Source organism: Perognathus longimembris, chromosome 18 (genome assembly GCF_023159225.1).
Source record: "Perognathus longimembris pacificus isolate PPM17 chromosome 18, ASM2315922v1, whole genome shotgun sequence".
NCBI lineage: Eukaryota > Metazoa > Chordata > Mammalia > Rodentia > Heteromyidae > Perognathus > Perognathus longimembris.
The window spans coordinates 14,328,569-14,343,472 of record NC_063178.1 but is presented as its reverse complement, the minus strand read 5'-3'; the positions used below and the strand labels follow the sequence as shown (position 1 = coordinate 14,343,472).

Here is a 14,904-nt window from a genome sequence, read left to right as displayed (position 1 = left end):
ATGTACGCTAGAAAAGGCATAGATTGCTTTGAAGAGATTATTGGTGGGAACAGGCAATTCTAATGAGGAAGGGATACAAACAGCAAAGAGGAGAGCTGTAGAGAAAGTTCTTATCACTGTACAAAAAAGATATACTGTCCTAAACAGAATGATCCTAGAAATATGAAAGATACATCCAGTGTTTAAGATGGAGATGAGGAATGCATTACTGGAAATAGGGCAGGAAGATTAGCTGAATTGTGTCCGCTTGTGTCGTATGCAATGAACTCAGACACCCTTGAGGCTTATGAAGCCAACCAACCACCTGAACAGAGGCACTGCTGGCTCAGTGCAGAGGACAAACATGGAGGAACTGAAGGAAGGGCGGTTGGGCTTCCGGAACTCCCAGAAGTGAACCTAGCACTATTTGACTGCAATGGTGTTCTAAAAAAAAAAAAAAAAAAAGGATGAGGAGGAAGAGTTAGGAGGGGATAGGGAAGTGAATGCAAAGGAGAGGGAAAGGGAAAAAGGAAAGGAAGGCAATGGGAGAAAGGGGAAGAGGAATGGGGAAGGAGGGGAAGGAGGAAAAAATATTGTTTGGTGGAGAAACTGGATGCCAACCCCAAGCTGGTGCTCCCCTCTTTCAATTCGGAGGGTTGGGCCACCACCCTGGAAGTACTGGAAGGTGGGCCCACAGAATTATTTTCAAGACTGAAAACCTAAATGAATTTCCCTTCCTTAGTTTTGAACCTATCAGAGACCCATGGAGTCTTTATTGCTTTCACTTTCTCACTTGAGGACTGGTAAAATACCATATCCCAACACTGTGTTTTTGAGGCAGATTTATAAAGAACTTTGCTACAGGATGAAATATTCCCCAAATCTCAGAACTAATAAGGATGGTTTAGATGATTAATTTTGACATTTTTGATATTTAGGTGGGATTTTGAACTTAGAACTGGTGCTGGAATGATTAAGAATGTTGAGATGTTGGAAAGTATGACTATATTTTCCCCACAGAAAGAATATGACATTTGAAGTTCCCAAGGGTAGAAGGGTATGGGTTGCATTTTTGTCTACCACAATTATATTCGAGTCCCAATGCCCAGTAACTCCACATGTGGATTATTTGGAAACAATGTTTTTTATAGAGGTAATCAAGTTAAGATGGGATATTATGGTGGATCTTAATTCAGTGTGACTGATATCCTCCAAAGAGGAGAAAATTTGGAAATAAGCATGCCCAATGTGAGAAAATACAGGGAAAATGGCATGTACAGATCAAGACAGAGGCCAGGATTATATATCTATAAGCCAAGGAATGTCAAACATCCAGAAGCAAGGAGAAAATCATGAGCCATGTAAGGATTGTCTCTTAGCTCTCTCAGAAGAAACCCAACCTGTTAGCATTTTGACCATGACCTCCAGAACTTGAGATGATGATATTCTGTTAAGTCAGCAGGTTTGTGGTAGTTTGTTACAGTGATCCTGAAAGACCAATCACAGTAATCGAGTTTTGGCTAGAAAGCTCACTGATGTGTCTTTGAGAGTCTAGTGCTGGTAAAAGTTATGCTAGAAGGCACCTATAGTGAGGATAGATTAAAGAAAGAACTGAGAAGCATGGTTTGATTGATGGATGACACTCTGGGAATACTAAGGCCTTGGTGGGCATTTGTAATAAATTGGCTCTGACAAGGACATTCCGAGAAATAGGGCCCATGAAGAAAGGTCTGAACTCAGCCTCTGTGGCTAAAGCTTCCTATTTACACAGCAAAAATTCTGGCCGTGAGATTAGTCACAGAGGAAGCATGGTGGGGAAAATGCCAGGTAATTACTTGGGAATGAATTGGTTCTCAGAAGCTTGTAGAGAGATTCTTTTTGACAATCCATTAACTCAAATTGCAAGAACTCCCTGTCTTTCCTCTCTGGTCTTAACTACCCAGCACGTAAAAATATGTTCCCTCTCTGCACTACAATTTAGTGAGTTCAAACTATGTGCCCAGTACTATGGGAAAGCCTGGTACATAACTCAAACCTTAGAATCAGTCTCTGAGTGATGAGAAGGAGGAGGAAAAGAAGGAGGGGGAGCTGGGAATATGGCCTAGTGGTAAAGTGCTCGTCTCGTATACATGAAGCCCTGGGTTCGATTCCCAAGCACCACACACATAGAAAACGGCCAGAAGTGGTGCTGTGGCTCAAGTGGCAGAGGGCTAGCCGTGAGCAAAAAGAAGCCAGGGACAGTGCTCAGGCTCTGAGTTCAAGCCCCAGGACTGGCAAAAAAATAAAACCAAACAAAAAAAGAATCTCCCACACTTTTAGGGACTGGGGATATGGCCTAGTGGCAAGAGTGCCTGCCTCATATACATGAGGCCCTGGGTTCAATTCCCCAGCACCACATATATAGAAAATGGCCAGAAGTGGTGCTGTGGCTCAAGTGGCAGAGTGCTAGCCTTGAGCAAAAAGAAGCCAGGGACAGTGCTCAGGCCCAGAGTCCAAGCCCCAGGACTGGCCAAAAAAAAAAGAAAGAAATTGCCCTTTTTTTGGCTGGGAATATGGCCTAGTGGTAAAGTGCTCGCCTCGTATACATGAAGCCCTGGGTTCGATTCCTCAGCACCACATATATAGAAAATAGCCAGAAGTGGCGCTGTGGCTCAAGTGGCAGAGTGCTAGCCTTGAGCAAAAAGAAACCAAGGACAGTGCTCAGGCCCTGAGTCCATGCCCCAGGACTGGCAACAAAAACAAAACAAACAAGAAGGAGGGGGAGGGGGAGGGGAGGGGGAGGAGGATGTTTTACTTAACCTTCCCCAGTTCCTACAGTAGGAGGTGAAAGATGAGCTCTAATTCAGATCTTTTTTACTTGAAACCTCATGGTCCTAGCCACAAGGCTGCAGAGCTCATTTACAACTAGTGTGTCTTTTCACAGTCCTTCAAAGCTGAAATCTTCTCTCAGCTCACCCTCATCCTTATCTTCTGGAATATCTTTCCACTCCTGTCTTTCCAAGATCTGCTCAATCGGGCTTGCCTTTGGGGACTGTGAACATGAGTCCACACAGACCATGGATCAGAAAATTGCTGAAGGCAAGGCTCTATGTAGGCTGATGGTGTGCAGTCGAGGAAAGTGGGAAAAGAATGATAAAAGAAAATTAAAGTCTCCCTGGGTTGGGCACGATGGTACACATGTGTAATCCCAGCTAATGAGGAGAGGAAAAGATAGAAAGGATTATAATCTGATGCCAGCCCCAGCAAAAAGTTCAAGACCCTATCTGAAAAAAATAACAAAAGGCAAAAAGTTCTTGGGGGTGGAGATAAAATGCTAGAGCAGGGGCTGGGAATGTGGCCTAGTGGTAGAGTGCTTGCCTCGTATACATGAAGCCCTGAAGTCGATTCCTCAGCACCCCATATATAGAAAAAGCCAGAAGTGGCGCTGTGGCTCAAGTGGTAGAGTGCTAGCCTTGAGCAAAAAAAAAAAAAAACAAAAAAGAAGCCAAGGACAGTGCTCAGTCCCTGCGTTCAAACCCCAAGACTGGCAAAAAAAAAAAAAAAAAAAAATGCTAGAGCACTTGTTTGAGGCTCAGAGTGCAAACAGAAGTACACTCCTACATTATCAGCACTGAATTTTGATGGCTAATAAAAGATGGGGGAAGTTGGTCATTTTTTTGTATAGAGCTTTATAACACTCTCATTTTTTCATGTATAACCATGCAGTTTCCAGAGTAGACTACCAAATCCCTGAGGAAGAAGGCAATGCCTAAGATGCCTGGATATCACCCCAGAGTGGCCTGGGAATATCACTGGCTAGCATGAGGAATGTGTATAGGGAGTTAGTTTGGACAGGAAGGCAAAGGGTCAAAGGGTGGACGGCCTTGAATTTTAGGCCAAGTCCTAAGATATAGTGAGTGGGGCACTCAAGGTCAGCTTGTAGAAAAGCCTGGCAGGAAATCATTGGCTACTCAGTAAATGCTTACTGAAAAGGAAATGAATTAATGAGAAACAGGAATTAGAAAGAAATTTGGATAGGCCAGTTTGCAGTTGCTTAAACCCTTAGGCTGGACTAATAATTTGCCATGAACTGGGAAATAAAACCATCCCATCTAAGGAATTGGGTAGTGATTACAGAGGAGTTGGCCACAGCTGTGCCATCTCATTTGCAGAAGGAAAAGAACCAAGGGCAGCAACTATCTTTCAGAAGGACACTAGCATGTTTCTCAAGATTTCAATTGACTTTAAAGATGGCTAAAAGAAACAGTTATATATAGTAGGGATAAGAGTAAAGTACTAAATTCAAGTGTAAAACATTGTTCAACTATTCATTCACTTACCAGTTCACATAAACTGCATCAGATGCATGAAATACAAAGGCAGGCATTTATAGGCTCTTGGGAGTTACCTAAGAGCAGGTTGAAGAATCCTTGTTTTGAAAGCAAGTTTTTCTAAGAGGAAAACTGAGAGTTGTCCTCTCCATGATAAAACTGGTGACACAGTAGGAGACAAAAGTCAGTAATATTATATCCTCTGCTAGAGCAAGTAGCTGCACCATCAGGGTATTCCTGAGATCAGATGTGGACATTTAAAATGCCAACCACCTTTACAAGGAGATTCCAAGAGGAGAAGGTCCAGACGCTGTGGGAAAGAAAGATGGAATTCTGCACGCTGGAGAGGAAAGCAGTAGACTGGCATGGGATATGCCATTGGAGAAATGGATTACCCTCAATTGCCAGAAATATTCAATGCAGATTCAGTTAGCTCAGAGAACCCACTGTGTGTCCACACTTGTGAGAGCCATCACCATAGAAGTGACAGTTTATACCCGGAGATGGATGAACTGCTCAAGGATGAATAAAAGGAGTGTGTTGGGGGGCAATGGGCATAGTCACGGTCACCTTCACTGTTTCATGTCTATAAAGATTATATGGGCTTCTTTCCACATGATAAGAAGGGATGCTTTAATAACTGGAGCCTTAGAAAATATTGAGTATCCTGTAAAAATCAAAGGAAGATTGATTAACCTATATTGTGTGAGAGTATAGGAAGGGAAGTCTAAGATTTCTTCCAGCTCTGGTATTATGTAGAATAATGTTAACCTCTGGTTCTACATATATGTGGAAAAGAGTTTTTTTGTTAAGGGTGGAACTATTATGCAGGAAACTCTTTAAAGGAAGAATCCAGCCATTTCAGACAAGAACAGATCACAAATACAACAAGGGTTCCCACTGTCATATGAAGGAGTTTTATTGATGTCATAGCCCTTATGTCTCCATAATGAAGAGCTTTACACATGTTTGGAGGATGTTATTGTAAATATATATTCAGTGCTGCCAGTCATGTTAAAAGTATACTTACTACACACAATTATGCACAGTAAATGATGTGTCATATGATAGTTTACTTGTATTAACAGTTTGTGTATTTACTATTCTATATTTTTTACTGTCACTTGTGTACTCTTCTACTTATTAAAAACACATTTCTGGGAGTGATGTTGTATAGGAAGAGTCAGAGAGGATGATTGATGAGTACAGGGATGCAGGAAGGAATAACTTCTAATGTTCCGTAGTATAGCAGGATAACTAGGATCAGCACCAATTAGCTGAATATTTTAAAACATCTCACAGAGAGGATTTTGAATGTCTCACTACAGAACTCATGCCAAACGTCAAAAGTGAAAGAAAATGACAATTGCCCTGATCTGATCATTATGCAGAACATGTACTGAAATGTCATGCTGTATCCCATAAATATGTATACTTAATACGTACCAATTAAGAATAAATTAAATTCAACAATAGTTGTTTGCTAGAAAAGAACCTTAGCTGGGCCTGCAATCCCACTCCAAATGGTGAGGCAGGAGGATCATGAGTTCAAGACCAGCCTCGGCTACATGGTAAGTCTCAAGGACTTGGGATATAGGTTAATGGTAGATCCCTTGTCTAGCATGAAGGAGGTACTAGGTTCAGTCTCTAGCACTACAAATAAATACACAGATCTACCATGAAAAAAATGCATTGTGTTTATATATCCGTCGCAGTTCCACACACACACAGCTGATTGCATCTCTCATGCAGAAGCAGATTCTCAAGAGCGTACTCCACCATGAAACACATGTGACTGTGCTTAGCAACCTAGCCACAGGTCTGAGCAGGAGTGACAGGAAGAAGGGAGCACAGACAGTAACTGGTGAAGGTTTCCAGAGGGCTAGCACTAATTCACAAAATGTTCTCCGTGTTCCTTTGAACAAAAACAATCAGGACAAATGGACTGACGTGAGGTACAAGGATAAAAACTTGTGGAACTGTGCCAGAATTACAAGAGGTGGCTTTCCAAATGAGTGCCTAATAAGGGTGCAAGGAACACTCAGAGAGAGCAGAGAGCTGGGCAAGAGAGAGGAATTGAGATGCAGTGACAAAGGACATATAGTAGTGGGGAGAGAAAAGCAAAAAAGGCCACTTGTGGCTGTACATAGGGTATGGACAAAGGACACTGAAAAGGACAGAAATCCTGTAGTCAATTATGATAAAAAAAAAATCATTGGCTCTTTAGTACCAGGAGGGCCCTGGAAAGAAGGGACAGTTAGGTACCAGTATGCAGTTAATAGAATCCTCCCAGTGGCCTCCAAAGTGCGGAGAGGAGTGGCTCTAGTTCCTGCAGGTTAGCCACATATGCAGTGTGTGTTTCACCCACGTGTGTTGTTGGAGAATGCTTGTTGCTGGAAGACTCCTGTGTGTGCTAATGTGTTCTGCAGACAGAACACCATGAGGCAATCTTGGTTCGCCTATTCTTGCCTGGATCATGTTTACTGCTATACCTCAAGTTCCTCACTTTAAAAATGAGAACTACACTTTTTCTCTTATGTAAAATTCAGGGAATGCGCTCAAGTCCTACAATGTGTTTAGAATTATACTTGGTACACAGGCAATAGTCAATAAACATTTGCTCTTAAAATTTTTTTTGCTCTTATGTTACTATCACTGTATTTGCTATCACCTAACAGATCACATCATATACAGTCAGAACTGAAGCAAGGTATTGATTGAATGGCATCTCACATACTGAGGCCTTTCAAACTTAGTATGCCCCAGTATTCTTGTCATACATGAAGTAATTGTGCTAAGAAATATTCAAGGGAAGGCTGAAAGGATCTGGGCCCAAGACCCCATGGAATTCCTCCCCATGAATCCCCCCTGCCCCCACCCCAGCCCCCAGTGGCCTTCTGAGTGCAGAGCTACTCCAGTTTCAGGTTAGACTCACAGTTCAGAGGTGTTAAACCTTCACTGATCCTTCAGGAAAGAATCTCTCTTATTTATTACAATTCCCAACCAGGTAGGATTTAAAATTACTTTTCTTGCCAGTGATCACACCTGCAATCCTAGCTACTCAGGAAGCTGAGATTTGAGGATCCAAGTTAGAAACCAGCCCAAGCAGGACAGTCTATGAGGCTTATCTCCAATTAACCACCAAAAAGCTGGAAGTAGAAATGTAGCTCAAGTGGTAGAGTGCCAGCCTTGAGCAAAAAAGCAAAGGGGCAGTGCCCAGGCCCTGGTTTCAAGTTCCAGTACTACACACACACACACACACACACACACACACACACAGAGAGAGAGAGAGAGAGAGAGAGAGAGAGCCTTTTCTTTATTCTTTATTTCTTTATTCTTTATGCTTACCAACATCTCCCTAGTCCATTATGAGACAGCCCTGAAAAGGAACAATAATGCTAAAATAACAAGGAAGTATTCAACAATGCCCAACTTGAGTTCTTGTTCTCCTGAGCTTTGTGAAATCCTACTTTATTAAGTGAGAATTATGTCCACTTCAATTTTATACCACCCTTACAGAGGCCAGTGAGAACATAAGATATCAAAGCACTGTATAAATACAAATTACTTTTTAAAGGCATTTATGTAGCACTATATTGGTTCTCTTTATTCTCAAAGGATTAAGAAAAGCCTAAAATTTTCTCCAAATTCAGGGTCTATAACTCATAGCCTATGCTTTTCCTCAGTGTTTCCATTCACTTTCTGTCACATCTCAGGCACATTCTGAGGATTAGACAAGATCATATTTTAAGTAAAAGTAATATGTTCATCCCAAGGTAATAACACTAATAATATTCATTGAGTACATACTACCTGCTCTACACTGTTAGAAACTTCATATCCAAAATCTTAAAACAATACTCCAAGAAAGAATCTTGATTATTTTTATTTTGCTCATGAAGAAAGTAAAACTTACAAAAAGGTGAGTTAATAGAGTTTTCATAGTTTCAAAGTTGGCGTTTGAATTCGGGTCAGATCTTCCTTTTTCTTTCTTTCTTTGTTGTTTCTTTTCTTTTCTTTTTGCAGTACTGGTGTTGGAACAAATGGTATTGTTTTTGCTCAGCTTGCTCTAGTGGCACTCAAGCACTTGAACCATGACTCTAGCCCAGTTTTTTGCTGGTTATTTTGGAGATGTAGACTTTTCTGCCTTGGCAGGCTTCAACTGATGCTCCCAATCTCCATCTCCTGAGTAGCTAGCATTACAATGTGAGCCAACTTAGCCAAATGTGGATTCCAACTTAGTATGCTCTTTCTTAGGTGCATTCCTGGGACAGATGCCTTTCTAAACTAATTTCTCTCTCTCTCTTTCTCTCTGGCTGTCTGTCTCTCCTCCACCTCCTCCCTCCCCCTCTCTTTCCCCTTCCTTTTTCCCTTTTCCCTTTTTCTCTCCCTCTCTCTTGAAGATCAGCCTTATTCATAATGCCAATATGGACTTTTAGGGAGACCCTGAAGTAGTCTCACCAACATTAAGTCTATGAATGTGGAGACCCTACGAAATATCACATAGACAATTATCTCATTAGTCTTCAAAAATAATTCATCTTTTTTTTTATTTTGCCAGTCCTGGGCCTTGGACTCAGGGCCTGAGCACTGTCCCTGGCTTCTCTTTTGCTCAAGGCTAGCACTCTGCCACTTGAGCCACAGCGCCACTTCTGGCTGTTTTCTCTGTATGTGGTGCTGGGGAATCGAACCCAGGGCTTCATGTATATGAGGCAGGCACTCTTGCCACTAGGCCATATTTCCAGCCCCATAATTCATCTTTTTCAAGCCTTACTTTATACAATAGCAATTATTTTGCATTATTTTCATTTAGTTACGAATAGTTGATTCTTGATACTACCACATATAATAACCAAATAGTCATTTGAGAGTCATCTGTAAGTAATATCAAAATATATACCATTGAAAAAGGTGGTCTCCTAATGGCAAATGTTGAATTTTTCTTAATATTTAAAGGCATAAAGAATAAAGGGGAACTTTATTCAGTATGAGACTGAAAAAGTCACATAGACTGAGCCAGATCCAGGCCTAAAAATCCCAGCTCAACTACTCACTACCTTTATCACTTGACACAGTCAGTCATTTCATTATGTTTCTGTTTCTTCCTTTGTAACATGAGATTGCTGACACCTCCATTTCACCCTACAGTGATAACATTTAAATTTCATAGCATATAACCTGTAAAGTTTCCAGAATAGTATTTGAGAGCTGCAGCTTGTCTTTAATGCCTCTGAAAGATAACTATGTTGGTTCATGAATAAGTCCATGAGGAAATAGTTCCATAGTTCACTAAAATTATAGATAAACTGCCCAGTACCTAAAACTATTTAAAACACTGTGGTCAGGCACACCCACAAGCAGAAACTAAAGATAGGAAGAGGATTTCCCAAAAGAATACATAAATGTGGTGACAAACCAGGGCTTTGTAGCACAGGAAAGACTTTGATCAGGTATACAAAATAAAATCTGAACACATCCCAGAAGTGACTGGAATACCACAGGCACCCGGCAGAGGGTAGAAGACTATCTTCTTAATTCCAATTGTCCACAAACAACTGGGACCTTGTCCTTCAAAGAAATGGTGGTTGGATTTCAAATATGAAGCCTTATGGACCAAGGTCCAAAGTTTGGTCCAAGTGGATGGGTTTGGAAAGCTGCTTGACCTGACTCATCTTAAATTTCCTCCTCGAACTAATAAGGATAAGTTCATTTAAGAATCTATTCCTCAAGTTGAAATACTTAAATGAGATGGCATAAGAAGAACAGAAATCTACACTGAAAGCTCTCAGCACATAAGAAGTGATCAATGAAGACACAGTTGAATAGTAACAGTGTTACAGGGTAAGAAATGTTACAGGGTTCCAGGGAGAGGATTCCCTTCCCTCCAAGAGTCCACCACTCAGAAACAGTCTCAAGCAAAGATGGATTTATTGGGGGAGCAAAAAGCGAACTGACTGGCCAGGGATGCAGCACAGACTTGGGAGCTGAAACTATGTCAGTGAAAAGTGGGCTGACTGGCCAGGGACATATCACAGACCCAGGAGCTGCCACCATGACCCCGAGCAATCCTCAAATTGGGATTTATAAGGGTAAAAGCGTAGCACAGATGTAGGGGCTTGATGCAGGGGGTAGAGCAAGCAACAAGTTAAGGAATCCATTTACAGGAGCAGAATTTTGGGGTTAGGTTGACCTAATAATCAAGATGGAGTCAGCTCTATTTCCCCCCAACATTTCCTACCATGTTTCCCTAATCAAAATGGAGTCATCTCTACAACAATTGTAATTTAAAGTTTGCTGCCTGAATTACATTCTGAATATAAGATTTTAAGGTTATGTGAGTCAATGTGGACACACACACACACACACACACACACACACACACACACATGATCAAAGAGCTCTTTTGTGGACTGGTATGGGTCTGCTTTCCCCTGGTTTACTCTTGCTGTCATTTGGACTTTCCCCCCACAGTTAGTTGCCTCCGAAGTCCTGGTTGAGTCAAGAGTCTTGGACAGCCAAAGGAGTTCCATGGGAGTGTGAGAGAAACAGCCCAGCCCAGCTCCAAACTATCTATCAGTGATCCTGGGCTCTGGGCAAGGTTTGAAATGCCCTAGAACTAACCTATGAAGGCAAAGCCAATGACAAATTGGATTGTTTCCTGGGAAACCTCATAGGGTCGCTGCCTTTAGAGAGCTAAAAGTGCACTGACAAGGTTCGGATGGCACTTCTAGTACCAGTGCCTCAAGAACACGTCATGACCCCATCCTCACTCAGCTCTCCATTTCAGGGCCTCCTGAGCACAACTCTAGCCTTAGTGCTGCATTATGTTTTACACCCCAGTCCTTGCCTGTGTCAAAATGCTCAGCCTCTTGTTTTTCAGATGTATCTGACACCAGCAGCTCACGCCTGAACTCCTTGCTACTGAGGAGGCTGAGACCTGGAGGGTCACTCACTGTGTGAAGCTAGCTGGGTAGAAATGTCTGGAAGACTTTGTTTCCCATTAACAAAAAGTCAAAGTGGGGGGTGTGGCTCAGTTGGTAGAGAACTGACATTGCGCAAGAAAGCCCAGAAAGACCAAGAACTCAAGGCCCTGAATTTGAGCTCAGAATTGGCAAACTAATAATAAGAAGAATCTGTAAGAATCAGATCTGAAAAGACCACACCAGCACCAGGGGTTCCTTGTTCTCACCCACCATCCATGCATGGGTCAGTACTGCCCTTAGCAAGTTGACCTAATACTAAGTCTTGATTTAATTAAAGTAGTTCTGTATTTATCATAGAAATATTTGCTCTCTACAAAGATAAAGGAATTTATCAACATAGCAAATTATATTATTATTATTATTTGGCCAGTTCTGGTGATGGAACTTGGGGCCTGGGCATTGTCCCTGGCTCCTTTTTGCTCAAGGCTAGCACTCTACCACTTGAGCCACAGCACCACTTCCAGCTTTTTCTGTCTCTGTGATGCTGAGGAATCGAACCCAGGGAGGGTTCATGCATGCTAGGCAAGCACTGTACCACTAAGCCACATTCCCAGCCCTAAATTATTATTTTTTAACGTAAGTAAAGGAACTGTTTCATCTGAAACATGTTATTAGTCTGGTCAAATCATGCTCCAGATCTGAAAGATGCAATGCAAACATTTACAAATATACATTACAGTTTATGAGAAAGTAAAATTCTACATTGCACTCTTCTCAGGATGTGTAAAAGCTAATTCTGATAACTTTATGCCATTTGGTATATAGAGAAATTAGATACAACATGTACAACTTAGGATATCATGGGCTTACACTAACAGCATAATTAACACCAAAAGCTTATTACTACTCAGAAAAATGTTCATGAGAAACACTGAAAATGTGAAACCATCAACATGTTGATAGAAACCGTGCTTGTAACTTCACCACTAATCTCACCTTCTGTACACTTGTGCTAGGCTCATATATCCTTTTATATAGAACATGAAAATACCTAACAACAATCAAGAAATACCCTACTAATCAATTCTTTTTGGGGGGGGGGCATAGTAGTACACATCAATAATATCAACTAGCTGGACGCTGAGGAAGGAAGAATACAAGTTCAAGGCCAGCCTGGGCCACAAGGTGAGAGACCTTGTCTCAATAAAAAAGCAAAGAATTCTTTTACTCACCATCCTGTAATTTTTTTGTACAGATGATGTTTCTTGTGTAAGAGCACTTTTATGGGAACCCAGATTAATAGAGTCACGGAAGCCACATAGGCAATGGAGCAGGAGACAATCAGCCAGTAGTGTGTTTTATCCAAACTCCCCCTTGTCCTTTGATAAGCAGTGGCAAACTGTTCCATAATCACCAGGGTGGGAATGGAGAAAGCAGCAAGCTCCAGAAGCTCAAAAACCACCAGCTTAATTATCCTTCCAGAAGCCATACCAAGGAACAGCAAGCTGCAGAGGACCCACTGCTTCCTGCAATTGCGAGCAGCAGATGGACACACAGATACTAAAAAGGCCTGAGTTCCTTGTACTCCAATCACTAGCCAGGCAGTTTATTCGTTTATTGACCCTTACATGGTTCAATGATCTCCTAACTTAACAACCATGGTCTCTTAAAGAAACACGGCAATTGTGGAAATGATCAGTAAGTGTATTTGCACAGTCATTATTAGAAACTAAATGAACTAGAATGTATGTCTTACAATGCTGGTTAAAAGAAAGTGTTTTTAAAAAATATTGTGCATGTGTTATTATATATTACGGATATGTGTAATATGTACTGATAATTTCATCACACAACCATTTTTATATAATATTCAATGCTTGCTAAACAGAGCCATATTGGAAAGATATAATTTTAGAATCATGAAGAGTAACTGTTATCCAGTCTTCTCTTTTTATGTCTAAGTGAATTCAAGCCAATAGAAACATACTCAAACCTTAAGTCTCTTCCTTGGAGAACTATATACCTCCCTCATTCTTCTTCAAAGTAGTTAAAAAGGGAGTTTAGATTCACTTTGGGTCCTTTCTGATATTTATAGTATTTACTCACTATCACACACTGATTGCCCGTAACACATTTCCTTTGCTGGTCAAAAAAGGAGCAGGGTATTATAATTCTTATCAGGAGTAACAGATTAACAACGTTGGTATCTAGTCTAAAAGCATATCCAAATATTTAAAGGACAATTGTGTCCATGAATATTCCTTCATATATATATATATATGCATGTATATATTCGTATCCATGAAGACCATTTTCTAAGGTGTTAAGGTATAAAGTTGAATGAAAAACAAAACTTCCTTCCCTGAAAATGTTCATGCTAAAATGGAAAAAAACAAACCTATAAATAACACAGAAGAACAAAGGTCTTACAGGGCGAGGCACAGGTGGCTCACACATGTAATCCTAGCTACCCAGGAGGCTGAGATCTAAGGATTGTAGTTTCACACTAGCATGGTACTAGACATTAAATTTAGGGCCTGATGCCTTGAGTTGAGCCTCCAAGCCCTCCTGGTTTTAGTTTATTTCTTCAGATAGACTCATGCTTTTGCCTGGGCCAGCCTCAGATCCACTTACCTTCACCTTCCCTACAGCTGAAATTCCAGGAAAGGAAATATTAGGATTATAAATGTGCATGTCAATTTAAAAAAAAAAATCCTGGGGCTGGGAATATGGCCGAGTGGCAAGAGTGCTTGCCTCGTATACATGAAGCCCTGGGTTCGATTCTTCAGCACCACATATATAGAAAAGGTTAGAAGTGGCGCTGTGACTCAAGTGGCAGGGTACTAGCCTTGAGCAAAAAGAAGCCAGGGACAGTGCTCAGGCCCTGAGTTCAAGCCCCAGGACTGGAAAAAAAAATCTTGAAAGATACTCATCTCATTGGAAACAGTATTATTCCTAGTGGAACAGAAAAGTTAGAAGGAAGGGGATTTTTATTTTGCCTTTTCTTAATAATGTCATAGTTTGAATATTTTTTACAAGTATGGAAATTAGCAAGTAATTTTAGACTGAGAAAGATCTACTCCACTTAAAAGTCATTTCATATAGTAACAATTCTTTATTGTCTATTTGTTTCCTCTCTCCTTCACTGGTTTCCCTTTCTAAGGAGCCATGAACTAAAGCTCCTTCCCTGCACTATCACAAAGGAGATCTGGAAGTAATGACCTTCACCACATGACCCTGACATGGAACATTTCCTTTTGTATGTCAAAACACCTTTGAAATCCGTCTAGGGCCATGGTTATCTCCCAATGCTATTGGTTTACACACTGAATCCCTCTGCAATGGCAGGGAAAAGCTAGAGTGAAACAATTTTGAAGGTAATTGTGATTTAAGAGAACTTCTGTTATCTATTTTTAACTCTTTCCTGTACTAGCCTATGTCTCCCTCACTTGTTCTTGAGCAGATACCCGATAAACAAATTTTGCTACTACTCTTATCCTTTTGATCCTTTCATTTTTGGCATTCATCTTGGTCTCATTTCTCAGCATGGTGCCTAGCACATAACAGGCATTTCGCATGGAAGGAAGGAAGGAAGGGAGGGAGGGAGGGAGGGAGGGAGGGAGGGAGGGAGGAAGGAAGGAAGGATCTGAGAAGAGTGCAGTAGTAGGGGGGAATGTGGGACTTCAGTTCTG

The 14,904-nt window shown here is 41.1% G+C and overlaps 1 protein-coding gene across 1 annotated transcript in view; it reads right to left on the bottom strand.

Annotated features, from left to right (window-relative positions):
- Tmem236 (transmembrane protein 236) overlaps positions 1-12,701 on the bottom strand; it is a 35,917-nt gene extending 23,216 nt beyond the window's left edge. The window contains exon 1 of the mRNA XM_048367788.1: positions 12,445-12,701. Coding sequence (XP_048223745.1) covers positions 12,445-12,701 — 257 coding nt within the window. The remainder of the gene's footprint in view (positions 1-12,444) is intronic.
- Positions 12,702-14,904: the final 2,203 nt, after the last annotated feature.